Genomic DNA, 15850 nt, shown 5'->3' with positions numbered 1-15850 from the left:
AACAAAGAAGTGAAATGAAAATGTTAAAGGTAGCCTTTCCATCTAGCAATCCATAGCAGACTTAGTTTACTCAATTGTAATCTTATGCTTCCTTTTATAACTCCTACACTGACATTTTGGTATCTTGTGGATATCTTTAATTAGCTAACTAATTTGAAGATTAATCAATTAAAAATGTTAACAATTTAACAACATTTCTACAAAATTTTAGGGTGGTTACATATGCATCTCCAAAAAGAGAGAGGAATCTTATCACCAAAAGAGACTGCAAAAGACAAATATTTGAATGAAATTTGTCTGTGCTAATTTATATGTATCAATTCAAATTTAGAAAGAAATTGCTATAATTTAAATAGAAATGCAGCACCTCTCAGCACAGTTTTGGCTTTGGAATGCATCTGTGGCCAAAGAAACAAACCAAAGCATCGCATCACAAATCCAGCAGGGGGAGCTAGGAGATATAAAATTGATGAATCATCTTCATCCCAAATTCATTGCTATCAATTAACCATATATATAATTCTAATATTTTGCATTACAGTGGACTATTCTATCACAGTTTGTAGGAATCTTGAGTTGTTGTAGTCATACCTAAACATATGGTCAAAAATGTTCCTTTCATCTTAAGAACATAAAAACGTCAGAAGAGTCCAGCTGGGCTCATGTGGTCCAGGAATCCTGTACTCACAGTGTTCAAATGGATGATTATGAGAAGCCCACAAGCAGGCCATGAGGGCAATATCCTATCTTCAGTTTTCTCCCACTTGTGATACCCAGCAACTAGGATACAGAGGTATATCATTTCTGACAGCGGAGGCAGAACATAGCCACCGTGATTAGTAGCCATCAATAGCCTTATTTCTTCTACATCAAGCATAGGCAAACACGGCCCTCCAGATGTTTTGGGACTACAATTCCAATCATCCCTGACTACTGGTCCTGTTTGCTAGGGATGATGGGAGTTGTAGTCCCAAAACATCTGGAGGGCTGAGCTTGCCTATGCCTGTCCTACATGAAATAGCTTTTAAAGCCATCCAAGTTTGTGGTCATCACTGCATCTTGTGGGAGCGAATGTCAAAGTTTAATTATGCACTTTTGTCTGTCCAAAATCTTTAGTTTAGGTAAATGCTGCTTACTACTATAAGCAGTGGTCTCCGAACACACAATGCACACATTTCCTCAATGGTATTTAATGTTATTCTTGGATACATCACTCTCAGTGATATGAAGCTCAATCCACTCAGCATATCCCCTGTAGGGAAATGTTGGCAGTGCTGTTTTTGCTGTTTTTTCATAAAAAAATAGCTCAAAAATTGCATTATTATTATTTTTTGCAATTTTGCTTTAAAAAAGCTCAACAAATTTTCACTGTTTGAAATATGGCAGCCCTGTCCCCCTGTATCTCCATGTTCCCTTTTATTTCAACAAAGTTTGCACTAGTAAGACTGCTGATGGATTATGCCTGTGGAGCCTGATTTCTGATTCAGAAGCAACCTCCACCTTCCGATTAATTCCTGACAATGTTTAATTACTTCTGGACAGCCCACGTCATGCCTCTCATACCAAAAGCAATGTCAGTCAGTTAGTCCATGAATATTCACAAGGCAGGATGCTCTGTGATGGATGGCAAAGCTTACCTTAAATAAACTCTGCTGTGGAACAGAATTTGTGGCAGCTAATCTAAAAAGAGCCAGCTGCAATATAGTTTTCAAACCAGAATGCTAATATCATCTTCACACTTTCAGCAATCTGCAAAGTGTCATTAACATCAAATATTTGTGGTGTGTTGCCCTTCCCCTGCTGTAATCCTATAGAAGAAATGAGGGGGTTAGGATCCTAAAGATTCAAGACTACCACTCACTTGCCTCCAGAATGCTCTTTGGGTTCTATCATGGGCAGGAACACCAATGCCCACATTCTCTTTGGGTTCTATAATGCCTCTCTTCGGGTTCTACATCTATGCCCACAAACTTTATATTGTGGCTCACCGGCCAGCATCTGAGGTTCCTTAGGATTGCTTCCTTACCATGTCTGCTCTTTAAGAACTAACTGAATGAATGAATGGCCACGTTCCAGTTGAATGGCTGCTGTGGGAACGACCTAAAAATGGCATCCAAACTTACAGAACCTGACAAGTTCTGAATTCCTCACACACATGTATGTCTTTTGATTCCGTGAACTTTGGGTAGGCTCATTCAGTATGGAACTGAATGAATGACTGCTGCCCAGTTCAAAGAAATCACATTATGATTACGGTAAGCTCTCTTTCCTGCTTCACCAGTGCAAAACTGATGGGAAAGAGTAAGTAAAAACAGTGATAACCTGGGAGAACAACACTTGTAGGTGGCTAAATGTTATAAGCAGCCTTCATTGCTGTCTATAGGAAGAACTATAAAGCTCTGATACTCAAAGGTTGGGCTTGCAGCCTATGTAGCTCTGCTGAGCTGGTTTCCGTGTTTAGCTCAGTTTAATCAAACCTTGATTAATTATAACTTTTACTAATACCAGGTTTTATGAGTGACTTGCACCCTGACTCTGACCCCCCAAACCTTATAACATTATGCATTGACTCCCCATTTCTTTCAAGTGCCTTCTCAGTCTCTTTTCTCAGCTCAGAACCTTCCCTTCCTTTGCTGTCAGCTGCTGTTTTATTTCTCTGAGGAAGGCAGAGCCTCCTCCCTATCACTTCCTGTCTGTCCCATTCATTTTTGGGGGCAGTCTGCTGGGTTTAGAGAACGCTGGAGCAGTTGCTGCACCCACCATTCTGCACCGTCAAACACAGGTGTTGTGCCTGCCATTTTTCCTATGCACACACCGTTCTTCACACACAGCTATGCCACTTGACAGAGGTGTCACTGTGGGCTACCTAAATGAAGCCCATGGGCCACTGATGCTCCACGGACCAAACTCTCTTGTGCTAGGTTCCAACTCCTATCACCCCTGACCATTAACCAGGCTGGGTGGGAAGGATGAGAGTTAGAATCCAACAACATCTGGAGGGCCACAGGTTCACCGTCCCTGCTCAATGCTTTTTTTTCAATGTTACAGTTTCTCGCACTCTCTTTCAGATTTGGCCCTACAGAGAGGCTTTAACTGGAGTATTACCACTAATTTCCATTATTTATAATTGGGAGTATTTATACCCTGCCTACTGATCCAGGTTTTTGAGGTGGCTTACAATATTTTTAATTAAAACAGAGTTGCTAGAGTGAGGCAAAGGTGTGAGGCAAAGGTGTGAGGCAAAGGTGTGAGGCACACACACACACACACACACACACACACACACGCTTTTCCAAAATTCCAATAGGTACTACTCTGTATGTGAATCTCCTGCCCTGGCACTGATTAAGTATCCAGATGTTATTGCCTCACAGAGCTTCCTCACAGAGCTGCTGCCGTCTTTCAGAATCCCTGGCCTCTCTCCTAGTCCTCAGATGTTCTATCTTCAATAGGGACAAATGTAAACTTCTACACTTAGACAAGAAGTACCAGCTGCACAAATATAAGATGGACGACACCTGGCTTGCCAGTAGTGCACGTCAAAAGGATCTAGGAGTCTTAGTAGACCCAGCAGTGGAGGAAGCCACTCAGATACCTGGGGTGGTGCACCCAGGGGCAGGGTGAGGTACCCATAGGGACAGGTTGAGGTGCACCGCGGGGCCTCCAGAGTCTGTCTGCCTCCTCCCACTCAGCCGCCCTACAGCTGGGGGTGAGCAGCGAGCAGACCGTTTGGGCAGTGCGGAGCCTGCACGCGCCCAAGCCACTGCGTCTCTCCCAGGAGAGACACGTGGCTCGGATGCACTACAGGCCCCGCAGTGAGTGCCGCCCGGCATTTTGTCACTGCCTCAGTGATGACACCTGGGGTGGTCCGGACCCTTTCCTCCACCCCTGAGTAGACAACTAGCTTAACATGGGTCAATGGTGTGATGCAGCAGCAAAAAAAGCTAATGCTATTCTAGGCTGCATCAACAGAAGTATAGTGTCCTGATCAAGGGAAGTAACAGTCCTGCTCTATTCTGCCTTGATCAGACCGCACCTGGAACACTCTGTTCAGTTCTGGGCACCACAATTTAAGAAGGATATTGACAAGCTGGGATGTGTGCAGAGGAGGGCAACCAAGATGACAAAGGATCTGGAAACCAAGCCTTATGAGGAACGGCTGAGGGAGTTGGATATGTTTAGCTTGGTAAAAAGGAGACAGAGAGAAGTTATGATAGCCATCTTCGGATATCTTAAGGGCTGCCACATGGAGGATGGAGCAAACTTGTTTTATCCTGTTCTGGAGGCTAGCACCTGGACCAATGCATTCAAGAATGGAGATTCCAACTAAGGAGGTTTTTAAGCAGAGGTGGCCAGCTGTCATTTAGTTGAGATTTCTGCATTGCAGGGGTTGGACTATATGACTCTCAGAGTCACTTCCAGCTCTACAATTATATGATCCTATGATCTGCCACTCTGCTGTAGAAGCTCTATTTGCCATTCAAAAAGCAATACTTTATATACCTGTATATATAATACTGCTTTTGTTTCTCTTTTCTGATTCAATCTGGTTTAACACATCAGCTATAGCATGATTTGTTTTTCATTTCGGCACCATCACACATTCCATCACAAGGTGTTAACCCATAAAATTGTATGCAAGCCACCTGCCTCCATTAAAAAACACCTTTCTTCAATACAATAGTCATTTCAAAGAAATGTTTTGCTTCATAATGGCTTAAAATTTCCATCCCTTATTTTTCTCAAAGTGTCTCCCTTGATTTCTCAGAAACAAATTAAGTTAAATCATACAAGAGTGCACCCGCTACTTTACAGGCTTTTAATGTTTTAGCTATGAAACGATAGATTTATTCAAGGACATATGGCAATTTCTTACAAAGCCATTAAAAAGCTCACATCACAGAAGATAGCAAACTGTGTGAGTTCTCTCAAATAGCTTGCAGAATTTTTTCTTTTATACTGTAGTATAGGCAAAATGTGTAGATGTTTTCCAAAGTTACTTAGAATGCTATGTTTTCAAAGTTGGTTTGATAGGTCCCCTGCTGGCTTTTGGTTAGTGAAGTGTTTTTAGATTTTATTTATTTATCCCCACTGCCTTAGGTGTCAGCCAGCCTTCTGTTCCTTCTGGGATTCGCAACCATCTCTTTACAAAATCTTGTACATGTGGAGACAAGAGCGCTGCATTGTCAGCCAAGGAAAGGAAGCTGGCACTTGAGAGAGGAGAAATAAGCTGCGAGCAATAGTTGCCCTTGCCTGCACAATCTCAAGTCACTTCCACAGAATGACAAGATGATGAAACTGAGAAATGAATTTGGCCTTTGCCATTATTCATTCGTATCATGTGCTTTTCTGGCTCTGGAAGAAATCGCGATGTTTGGCGCATCTTGAAAACTGACTGCACACATTTTAACTTTATATAGCAAGATGCGCTACTTGTGAAGTGTGTGTCCTATAAACATTCAGGATGCTTTAGCCTCATACTCATTTTTGCCTTGCAGGTTTTTGCTTTTATTTTTAAATAATCAATCAATTCCCCATATCTTGTGCGGTTTGAAGGATGGCTACATTTTGGTCTGCATGTTGTTTCTGAAAGTGCAAATTAGGTGGATTTGCCTTTCAATGCAATCTGAACTGAATTCCCTCCCCCACCTCTAATAACAGCACAGTCCTGTTCATACCTACCCAATGGCAAATCCCACTGAATTCAATGGGATTTATCTCCTGAGAAGTGTATACAGCAATGCAGCATTAAGACTGGCCCTTAATGTTACATTTCAATTGAAATGGGTAGAGCTTACTGCAGAAATTTTCCCATTGTCACATGATGGAGACACAGTAAACAAAATCTACCCTAAAATATCTTGAATTCAGTTATAAGCAATACTATTTTGTAGATTACATAGGCATAGGCTTCAAATAATGTTGCACAGTGTATTTCTGACCCAGAGTGATCCTATTACACCACTAATGGGAAAGATTTGACTCTGTCTGCGTGCATTAGAGAGGGCAGTGATCACTTCATCCTAACTGACATAGTACAACTGAACTACAAGAAAAAGATTTCTCATTTAGTGAAAGCCATAGCTCTAATTAGAGCTGCTACTGTGCTGTGTGGAATAATTATTACAAGGAGGTGTGATTTAAAGGAGAAAAGGATGTCATCTTCTTGGGAAGTGTTATATTGGCAGTCACAGAGATAGAGTTGCTACTTTTTTCTGGTTCCCATATCATTAACAGCTGTCTGACAGGCAGAAATTCAATGGGTGTACTTTCACCATCTGCTTCTCCGTGGTGGGGTAAGCTGCACTTGTTGAATTTTTGTCTTTATATACAAAGGTGTTTTAAAATTCAGAGGAGTTTTAAAACAATGTTTGAACCCTAGAACGGAAAAAAAAGAAAAACAGTTTGTCAGCAAGCAGACACTTTTACTAATTTGAACTGGCTTTTTTGTGCTAGAAGAGAGTTGGGGAAATAGACTAATAGTCAAGTTTTCTTAGTGTAATGCATATGTACTACTGTCTGTCAAAGTTGATTGACACCATTAAAACAGTAATCCTATATATGTCTCATTGTCAATGTGGCTTATTCCCAGGTAGGGTTGGGAAACAAATTTAATTCAGTTCATATTTGGAGATGAATCAACCAAATTTGCACTTTCCAAAGCAATACGCAAACTGAAATGCAGCCATTAATATATATATACTTTTCTAACTTTTGCAATACACATCTCCCGTCAAGTAACGTGTGCAAAATGCATATAGTACAGTAAAGTGTGCATACAAATTAATAGAAGTCCTCATGAAAAATTGTCAGTATTTTAGTGCATATTTTTCCTAATATGTAAAGGTAAAGGTAAAGGGACCCCTGACCGTTAGGTCCAGTCGCAGACGACTCTGGGGTTGCGGTGCTCATCTGGCTTTATTGGCCGAGGGAGCCGGTGTACAGCTTCTGGGTCATGTGGCCAGCATGACTTAAGCTGCTTCTGGTGAACCAGAGCAGCGCGCGGAAACGCCGTGTGCCTTCTTGCCGGAGCGGTACCTATTTATCTACTTGTACTTTGACGTGCTTTCGAACTACTAGGTTGGCAGGAGCAGGGAGCAAGCAACGGGAGTCACCCTGTCGCAGGGATTTGAACCACCAACCTTCTGATAGCAAGACCACAGCGCCACCCGCGTCCCTTCCTAATATGTACATTATATATATAATTTTGCAATACACACATTTGCAAGAAATTTCCTTTCATTTAATTGCATTTTTAATCTTATTTCCCCTCAGTTCCTATTCATGCACACTTCCCCCTAGTATATGCATTTTCCCTTTTGGCTGAAGGATGGCTGTGTTTCAGTTTGCATATTGTTTCATGAAATGCAAATTAGGTATGTTTGTCTTTAAATGCAAACTGCATTGGATTTCTCTGCCATTTTTACTTGTGTCATTTGACAGATGTGTAAATCAGCTACAACATCTCCTGGCCAGCTACACTGGTGGCATTCACATGCAGCAGAGAGCAAGACAAATGCTGCTGTTCTTGGTTGGCTAGCATGATAGCACAGAAGGCAAGCTCCTTTGTTCTGGCTACTGATGTCTAACAGCACAATCCCATCTGTATTTATCCAGAAGTAAGTCTAATGAAATTTGATGGGTTACTCCCAGGTAAGATTAATTAGGATTGCAGCCTTGTTTAGGTACTTTAAGGAACCTAGCTCAAGATGTTTAGGCTGAATGTATTTTGCTATAAGGGCTAGTCATTTGAGAGATCCTGTAAACTGGAGTTTTGGCTGGTTCCAAGCTTTTTGACCAGTGGTATGAGACATGCTTCTCCCTCTGAATTTTACATCTAACCAGCTACAATGGATCAGAATCAGATGGTTAGAGTGAGAATTATTTTTTCTGGAAAGGTTGTTGCAGTGTTTGAAGGTTGGACCACGTACTGTCACACAGATGGTAAAGTGATGTATAGCTTCTGGTAATACATAAGCTTTCTGCATAATTGGAATGACACTGAGCTCTCATAAATAAACATTAGATAGGACTGATGTTTACTGACATTGTGAAATGAACTTCGGGCTTGGCAATTAATGCCATCAGTAGAATAATTTGGCTGAAAAATTGTTCCAGGGCGGAAAAACTGTCCTGATGTGCAGTAATGGAGCATCTTTGAGGATAAGGCTGAAATCTTGTGCATATTTACTCAGGATGAAGTATCAGTTCTACTAAATTCATTGGCAGCTATTTATGAGTAAACAAATGCAGGACTGGGCTAGAAACTTTTTAAATTGTGTGTGTGCATTTTTTATAGACTCAGGCAGAGTAATTAATAGAAGTATTAATAATTTGATTGTGATTATGTTTTGTTAAGCTCTTGAGCTTCCTTCTTTCCTCTTATAAGATGTGGTGTGAGTTGATCACTGAGTGGATTGCATGGTAACCGGAAAATGAAACCATTACAGAAAGTAGCAATCATCTGTTCCTACCAGTCCTGAATAGCATTGAAGGAATCTTCACAAGTAATATCGTACATAAGGATAAATCCCATTGCTCCTCGATAATAGGCAGTGGTAATTGTCCTGTACCTTTCTTGTCCAGCAGTATCCTAAACAATGACAAGAAACAGAAGCATTAGGCATCAAGTACTCTTGCTGAAGGGGACCCAGGTGGCGCTGTGGGTTAAACCACAGAGTCTAGGGCTAGCTGATCAGAAGGTCGGTGGTTCGAATCCCTGCCACGGGGTGAGCTCCTGTTGCTCGGTCCCAGCTCCTGCCCACCTAGCAGTTCGAAAGCACGTCAAAGTGCAAGTAGATAAATAGGGACCGCTCCGGCGGGAAGGTAAACAGCGTTTCCGTGCGCCGCTCTGGTTCACCAGAAGCGGCTTTGTCATGCTGGCCACATGACCCGGAAGCTGTCTGCGGACAAACGCCGGCTCCCTCGGCCTATAGAGCGAGATGAGCGCCGCAACCCCAGAGTCGGACACGACTGGACCTGATGGTCAGGGGTCCCTTTACCTTTACCTTACTCTTGCTGAAAACAGCATAATCCCATTGATCTTATCAGCACGAGGGGCACTTCATAAATTAAGTTTTACTTAAGTATTATTCTTGTGCATGAACTGGAGAGGTCAATAAAGATAAATGTTACATAATGCATTTTCCTATACTATGATCCATGAAAGAAAAGTAACATAGACTCATACCGGCCTGACTTTGAGGTATGGTAAACTTAACCTCACCAACTATTTTCTTCTTCTTCTTCTAACGGCCAACCACCAGCATGCAAACAACTTGTATACTTATGTGTACATCCTTGATTTTATTTGTATACTCTGTCTGCCACAAACAGCAGAGAGCCTGCCACACTTCTTTCCTTAATGAGGTGGATTGATTGATTGATTGATTGATTGATTGCTTTAAGGATTTCTAAACCAGCTTCCATACAATATGGAAATGGAAAACAACAACAAACAAATTACAAAGTTATCATAAATACAATACTAAATAATAGATATAATAAAACCTTGCACAACAAATAACCTAAACAGACCTTTGTCAAAAAGTGTTGTGTTTCTTGGAATCCTCTCAAATCGTTTCTGTATTGGCATTTTGCATCTATAGGTTTTGCACAGGATAAAAACATGACTAGAGGACTGAAAAATCAGCCCTGTCCAGACTGGACCATAGAGCTAAAAAACATTATTATTATGTGATGGCTGATTATCATTGAATAAAGATTTAGGGAAGGGAGATGAGCTTTCATTGGTATTGCTAATGGCAGCATGGGAGTGATTTCCATCAGGACTGTGGCTGGGCAGTCATGAAATAAGGAGCAACGTCGTCATGTGTATCAGGAATAGGTTAAGTAACAGGAAGCAGAGAGTAGGACCAAACAGAGAGTTTTTCCAATGGAGGAATATAGAAAGTACAGTTCCCTGAAGAATCAGTATTGAAACTTGTGCTTTTAAAATTGTTTATTAAAAAAAACTAGAGTTAGGGGTGACCAGTGAAGTGGCCAAGTTTGCTGATGATATCAAATTTTTGGCATCATTAAAATGAAAAGAGATTGCAAAGCGCTCCAAAACGGCCTCTCCAAACTGAGTGAATGGGAAGTAACAACGAATGCAATTCAATGCAAACAGATGTAAAGTAATACATACTGGGGCAAAAATAATATTAATTTCACATATATGCTCATGGGGTTTGAACTGGCACTGTCTGACCAAGAACGAGACCTCTACAGGTCTTACATATGACTTATTAAATTGCTGTTCAATTGACACCTTTTTCCTGTTCATGACAGAAAGGAAGTTAGAAGAATCTTCAGGTGAACCCCTGTGAACTCTCTTTGTGAGTGCTTTCTCATAGCTTTATTGAAGCCTTTGTATCTGGTACAAATTTTGGTAATGAACGTGACTTGCCCCCCTTGTGCTGCTGTCTGGGGAAATAGAATGCCGTACCAAAACAGCAGGGTGTACTAACCAAGAATATTTATATAGCCATGCATGGGGAAATGCTTTTGGACCTGTACTATCATGCTTGGTCATAACTTGCTCTAGGGGTCCAGCATTGCGTGAGCAGCTCAAGTTTTAATTCATCTGATAGAGGTTTTGCTTTTTATCTATATCAAGCTTTTTATCTATATCAGTATTTTCAGCTGGGCCCAGTGCCTGTACCTTTATATTTTCTGTCTCTTTTAAAGGAGACATATTACCGGTAGGTGCCACTTGTGCAATATCTGGCGAAGTAGTATATTCAGTATGTGGGTGCGAATATCCATAGTTAAACAAATAGAAACAGCTCTGTTCCTTTGATTTCTCTCCTTAGCAACATTACAGAAAATCATTGTGCCTTTCTTTCACCCTTCAACTGATAGCACTGTTTCTGTTTCCCAATAAAATGATTTTTGTTACCCATTTCCTGAAAACCCTTTTAGCAATTTTGGGTTTTCTTCTCAGACTACCCTTCAAAAAACAGGGCCGGGTCCTGCAGCATCCCCAAGCTCTTCACTTGATCACAAAAGGCACCACAACTCCTTTGTTTATGTTATCATTGTATTTGTAGGGTTTCCAGATCTTGTAATATTTGCAGAAGCAGCGTCATTAGAAGAGAACAAGCAGCATTCATCTGAGCAACACCGTCTCCCTACCACTTTATTTCCCCAACGTCTGGTTAAATGAGCTACTTGCTTCCATAAACAGTGACTCCTGAGTGTAAGTCTGCCACATGGCCTTCTTACGACATCAATACACTGCTAGGGAATTCTGATAACCGATTGGGTTATGGAAAGGGATAGAAATATACATGCCATGGGAAACGTTTCATGAGATTCTTATTTTGCTTTGAGGATTAATCACATATTTTATTCTGAGCATCTCTGTGCCTAAGCAAACACTGAATGTCTCCAGTGAAAAAATTAAAAACAATACAGTACTTCAAAATTAAAAACAAAAGACAAACACAGTAGTATGTTTTCAGATAAGGTTTGCCCTTTATTGCTATCAATATCTCTTGTACTAGGAATGTCCATGTTATACTCTAATAATCACATCACTTTGGACTGGTGGCTGGTAAAAGAAGTAAATTTTCCATTGGAAAATTTTCCACACATGGCAACTATTATTATAATTTAGTCTGCCTGTTGTTACTCATGACAACGTAAAATGGAAGACCTGCAGTTAGCGTTTGGCTGTTGAAGGCAGATATGTTTTACCTTGAGGTGATCTCGGGGGTGGGGGGATATGCATAGAAATAATGACACACTTGAGGACAACCCAGTAATCCTATTTCCTAAGTTATTTTTTTTTATAAGATTTTTATTATTTTCAATTAAAACAGAAGAAAAACATAACATGAACACCAACATTAACACCATAAAAACAAACTACATAAACACAATCAAACAATAACAATAAAAAGAAAAAGAAACTTATACAAACCTTAAACTAACACTAATCTTCATACTTTCCTTGTTTCTATCTTCTCTATTTGGGGGCTTCCCCCATTCCCTCCACTGTCTTCAAAATCATATATATCTTCTAGGTAGCTTTATATCTTGTTCAGTTGACATTTGCCCAAATTTTAATATTCTTAACTTTACTTAATCAAATACCTAATTAACTCTAAATCTTATCCTAGCATCATATCTTAACATATTTTTAGCAAATAAATCATTCGCACAAGAAATTTCCTCTTAACAGTTTTATCTAACATAAACCTACTAAAGCCGATTCTATTTAATTCTGCTCAAATATTCAATTTAACTGACTTAACTAAATAATCTTTAAATTTTTTCCAATCCTGTGACACCTTCTCCTCCCTCTGGTCCCGGATTCTGGCGGTCAGTTCTGCGAGTTCCATATACTCCATCATCTTCATCTGCCATTCTTCCACCGTTGGTATCTCTTCACCTTTCCATGTTCTTGCCAATAAGATTCTAGCTGCTGTTGTGGCATACATAAAAAACACTCTATCCTGACTGGGTATCTCTTCATTGGTTATGCTCAGAAGAAATGCCTCTGGTTTCTTACAAAAGGTAACTTTCATTACCTTCTTAAGCTCGTTATAAATCTTATCCCAGAAAGCATTTACCGCTGGGCACAACCACCACATATGAAAAAAGGTACCTTTCGCATGTTTACATTTCCAACATGCATCTGACATTTTGGTATTCATCTTAGCTATCTTAACTGGTGTCAAATACCATCTATAAACCATTTTCATTATGTTTTCTCTTAAACTATGACAAGCAGTAAATTTGATACCTTTCTGCCACAATCTCTCCCAGTCATCCATCATAATATTATGTCCTACATCTTTCGCCCAATCTATCATTGACGATTTAACCAGTTCATCTTTCGTATGCCACTCTAGCAAAAGATTATACATTTTGGAAAGGTTCTTAAAGTTCGATTCTATCAGTTCTGTTTCCAGTTTTGATTTTTCTACTTGAAAACCAACTTTTTTGTCCATTTTAAATGTTTCATACACCTGGTGATATTGCAGCCAATCGGGGACCTGACTTTTCACTTGGTCATAGCTTTTTAACTTAAATGAGTCCCCTTCCTGCTGCAATATGTCCATATATCTTAGCCAACTTGCAGACATGTTCGGTCTCTTATAGGCCTTGGCCTCCACTGGAGAAATCCATCTAGGAGTCTTTCTCTCCAAAAGGTCTTTATATCTAGTCCAGACCTGATACAAGGATTTTCTAACTATATGAGTCTTAAAAGTTCTGTGAATTTTAACCTTGTCATACCAAAGGTATGCATGCCAACCGAACATATTGTCGTGTCCTTCCAAGTCCAACACATCCGCATTCTCTAATTTAAACCAGTCCTTTAACCAGCAAAAGGCCGCTGCTTCAAAATAAAGTCTTAAATCCGGCAGGGCAAAGCCTCCTCTCTCTTTAGAGTCTGTTAGGATCTTAAACTTGATTCTAGGCTTTTTGCCCTGCCATATAAACTTCGATAGGTCCTTTTGCCATTTCTTAAAGCAATCCAGTTTATCCAAAATTGGTATGGCTTGGAATAAGAACAGCATCCTTGGTAGGACATTCATTTTAACCACTGCTATTCTTCCCATTAACGACAGTTTAAGTCTTGTCCAAATTTCCATATCTTTTTTTATCTCCATCCACAGTTTTTCGTAGTTGTCCTTGTACAGGTTCAAATTCTTAGTTGTGAGATTGATACCTAGATATTTTACAGTTTTAACAAAATTGAGGCCTGTGGCTTCTTGTATTCTTTGAATCTGTTCTGCACTCAAATTTTTACCTAAAACTTTGGTTTTCTGCTTATTTAATTTGAAGCCAGCTACAAGTCCAAATTGTTCAATTAATTCCAAGGCTCTGGGGACACTGCTTTCCGGTTCCTGCAGGGATAACATCAAATCATCTGCGAAGGCGCGTAATTTGTATTCTTTCTCTCCCACTCTAATTCCTTTTGTCTGTTTGTCTTTTCGAATCATATTTAGAAGGACTTCCAGGACCGTAATAAAAAGTAAAGGGGAGATAGGGCACCCTTGTCTTGTTCCTTTCTCAACTTCAATCTCCTCCGATATCACACTGTTTACTATTACTTTTGCTCTTTGTTCTGTATAGATGGCCTTGATGCCATTTAAGAATTTTTCTCCAACTCCCATCTTTTCCAAATTCTTTTTCATAAATGTCCAGGATACTTTATCAAATGCTTTCTCTGCATCAACAAACAGTAGTGTCGCATCTGTGTTTATGTCTCTCTCCAGTTTTTCTAAAATGTCCACAATAATTCTCGTGTTATTACTTATTTGTCTTCCTGGCAAGAAACCTGCTTGGTCTCTATGTATATAGTCTTTCAACACTCTTTTCAACCTTGTAGCCAAAACATTTGCGAAGATTTTGTAATCCACATTCAAAAGGGATATTGGACGATAGTTTTTCATTTGAGTCTTATCTGTATCTGGTTTTGGAATCAGTGTGATAAAGGCTTCTTTCCACGTCTCTGGTGCCCTATCTCCTTCTAGTATTTTGTTGCAAGTTTCTCTTAACGGCTGCGATAGCCAATCTTTCAATGTCTTATAATATTTTGCTGTTAATCCATCCGGTCCTGGGGCCTTCCCCAATTGCGTATTGTTTATTGCATCTTCTATCTCTTGTGTCGATATTGGGTGGTTGAGAGTTGTTAGTTTTTCCTCTGGGACTTTTTGCAATCCATTCTTTTCCAGAAATCGGTCTATCTCTGCTTCATCTATCTTCTCCTCCTTGTACAGTTGCTTGTAAAATCTCTGAAAACACCATCTGATTTCCTCTGGTTTCTCTACATTTTTTCCATTTACTACCAAGTTGCTGATGACATTTACCTTTTGTCTTTTCTTTAGTTGCCAAGCTAGTAGTTTTCCACATTTATTAGCAGATTCAAATGTTCTTTGTTTCATCATTTTCACTTTCCATTCGATATCCTGATTCGTAATATTCGCATATTGGGATTGCAAGTATTTAATTTCTTTTTGAATTTTGACACATCTGGGATGTCCTCTTAATTCTTTTTCCTTTTCTTTGATTAATTTCAACAATCTCTCCATTTCTGCATTTTGTTGTTTCTTCTTTTTTGCTTTTTCACTTATGAGGAATCCTCTCATTACCGCTTTACTTGCATCCCAGGCAATCCTTTTCTCCACTTCGGAACTCCAATTGATTTGAAAATATTATTTCATCTTTTTCGCCGCTCTTTCTACTAGCTTGGTGTCTCTCATCAATGCGTCATCCATTCTCCATCTAAAAGAATCCTTGGAAATCATTTTTAAATTTAGCTGTACCGGATTATGGTCTGAAAACGTTTTGGGACCAATTTCTGCCTTTTGTATTTTTGGAGCCAATTCATTCGAGATCCAGATGTAGTCTATCCTCGACCACGACTGCTGAGGTTCACTAAAGTACGTTGCCTCTGTTTCTGTGGGGTTTTTTAATCTCCAAGAGTCCACCAAATTCAAATTATCCACCATTTCAAAGAAAGTCTTTGGGAGTTTCCCATCATTCGTTAATTTAGTTCTTTGAGATCTGTCCATTAATGTGGAAACTGCACCATTAAAGTCTCCAAGGCACACTACCTTATAATCCAAATAGTCCAACAGCAGGTCATGTATTTTTTTGTAAAAAATCGACTTTCCATCATTTGGTGCATAAAGTCCCAGAATCAAAAATTTTTCGCCTTGTACGTTGATTTCAATTGCGATGTATCTCCCTTCTTCATCTTTAAATAGCTGTCTTGGGCTATATTTCTCCTTTGCATATATCACTACTCCTCTCTTCTTGACCTTATCCGATGATATAAACTCTTGGCCTAGTTTTTTGTTTTGTAATAGTCTTCTGTGGCGTCGGACTATGT

The 15850-nt window shown here is 39.7% G+C and overlaps 1 protein-coding gene across 5 annotated transcripts in view; it reads right to left on the bottom strand.

Moving 5' to 3' along the window:
• The window catches only part of RAB3B (RAB3B, member RAS oncogene family), a 60433-nt gene that overhangs the window by 6238 nt on the left and 38345 nt on the right, over positions 1-15850 (bottom strand). For all 5 annotated transcript variants that reach the window (XM_033152147.1, XM_033152144.1, XM_033152148.1 and 2 more), the window contains exon 3: positions 8475-8593. In XM_033152147.1, the coding sequence (XP_033008038.1) occupies positions 8475-8593 (119 nt within the window). The remainder of the gene's footprint in view (positions 1-8474; positions 8594-15850) is intronic.

This window comes from Lacerta agilis, chromosome 6, assembly GCF_009819535.1.
Source record: "Lacerta agilis isolate rLacAgi1 chromosome 6, rLacAgi1.pri, whole genome shotgun sequence".
Taxonomy (NCBI): domain Eukaryota; kingdom Metazoa; phylum Chordata; class Lepidosauria; order Squamata; family Lacertidae; genus Lacerta; species Lacerta agilis.
Note: the sequence above shows the minus strand (reverse complement) of the source record. Positions and strands in the feature narration are given on the sequence as shown.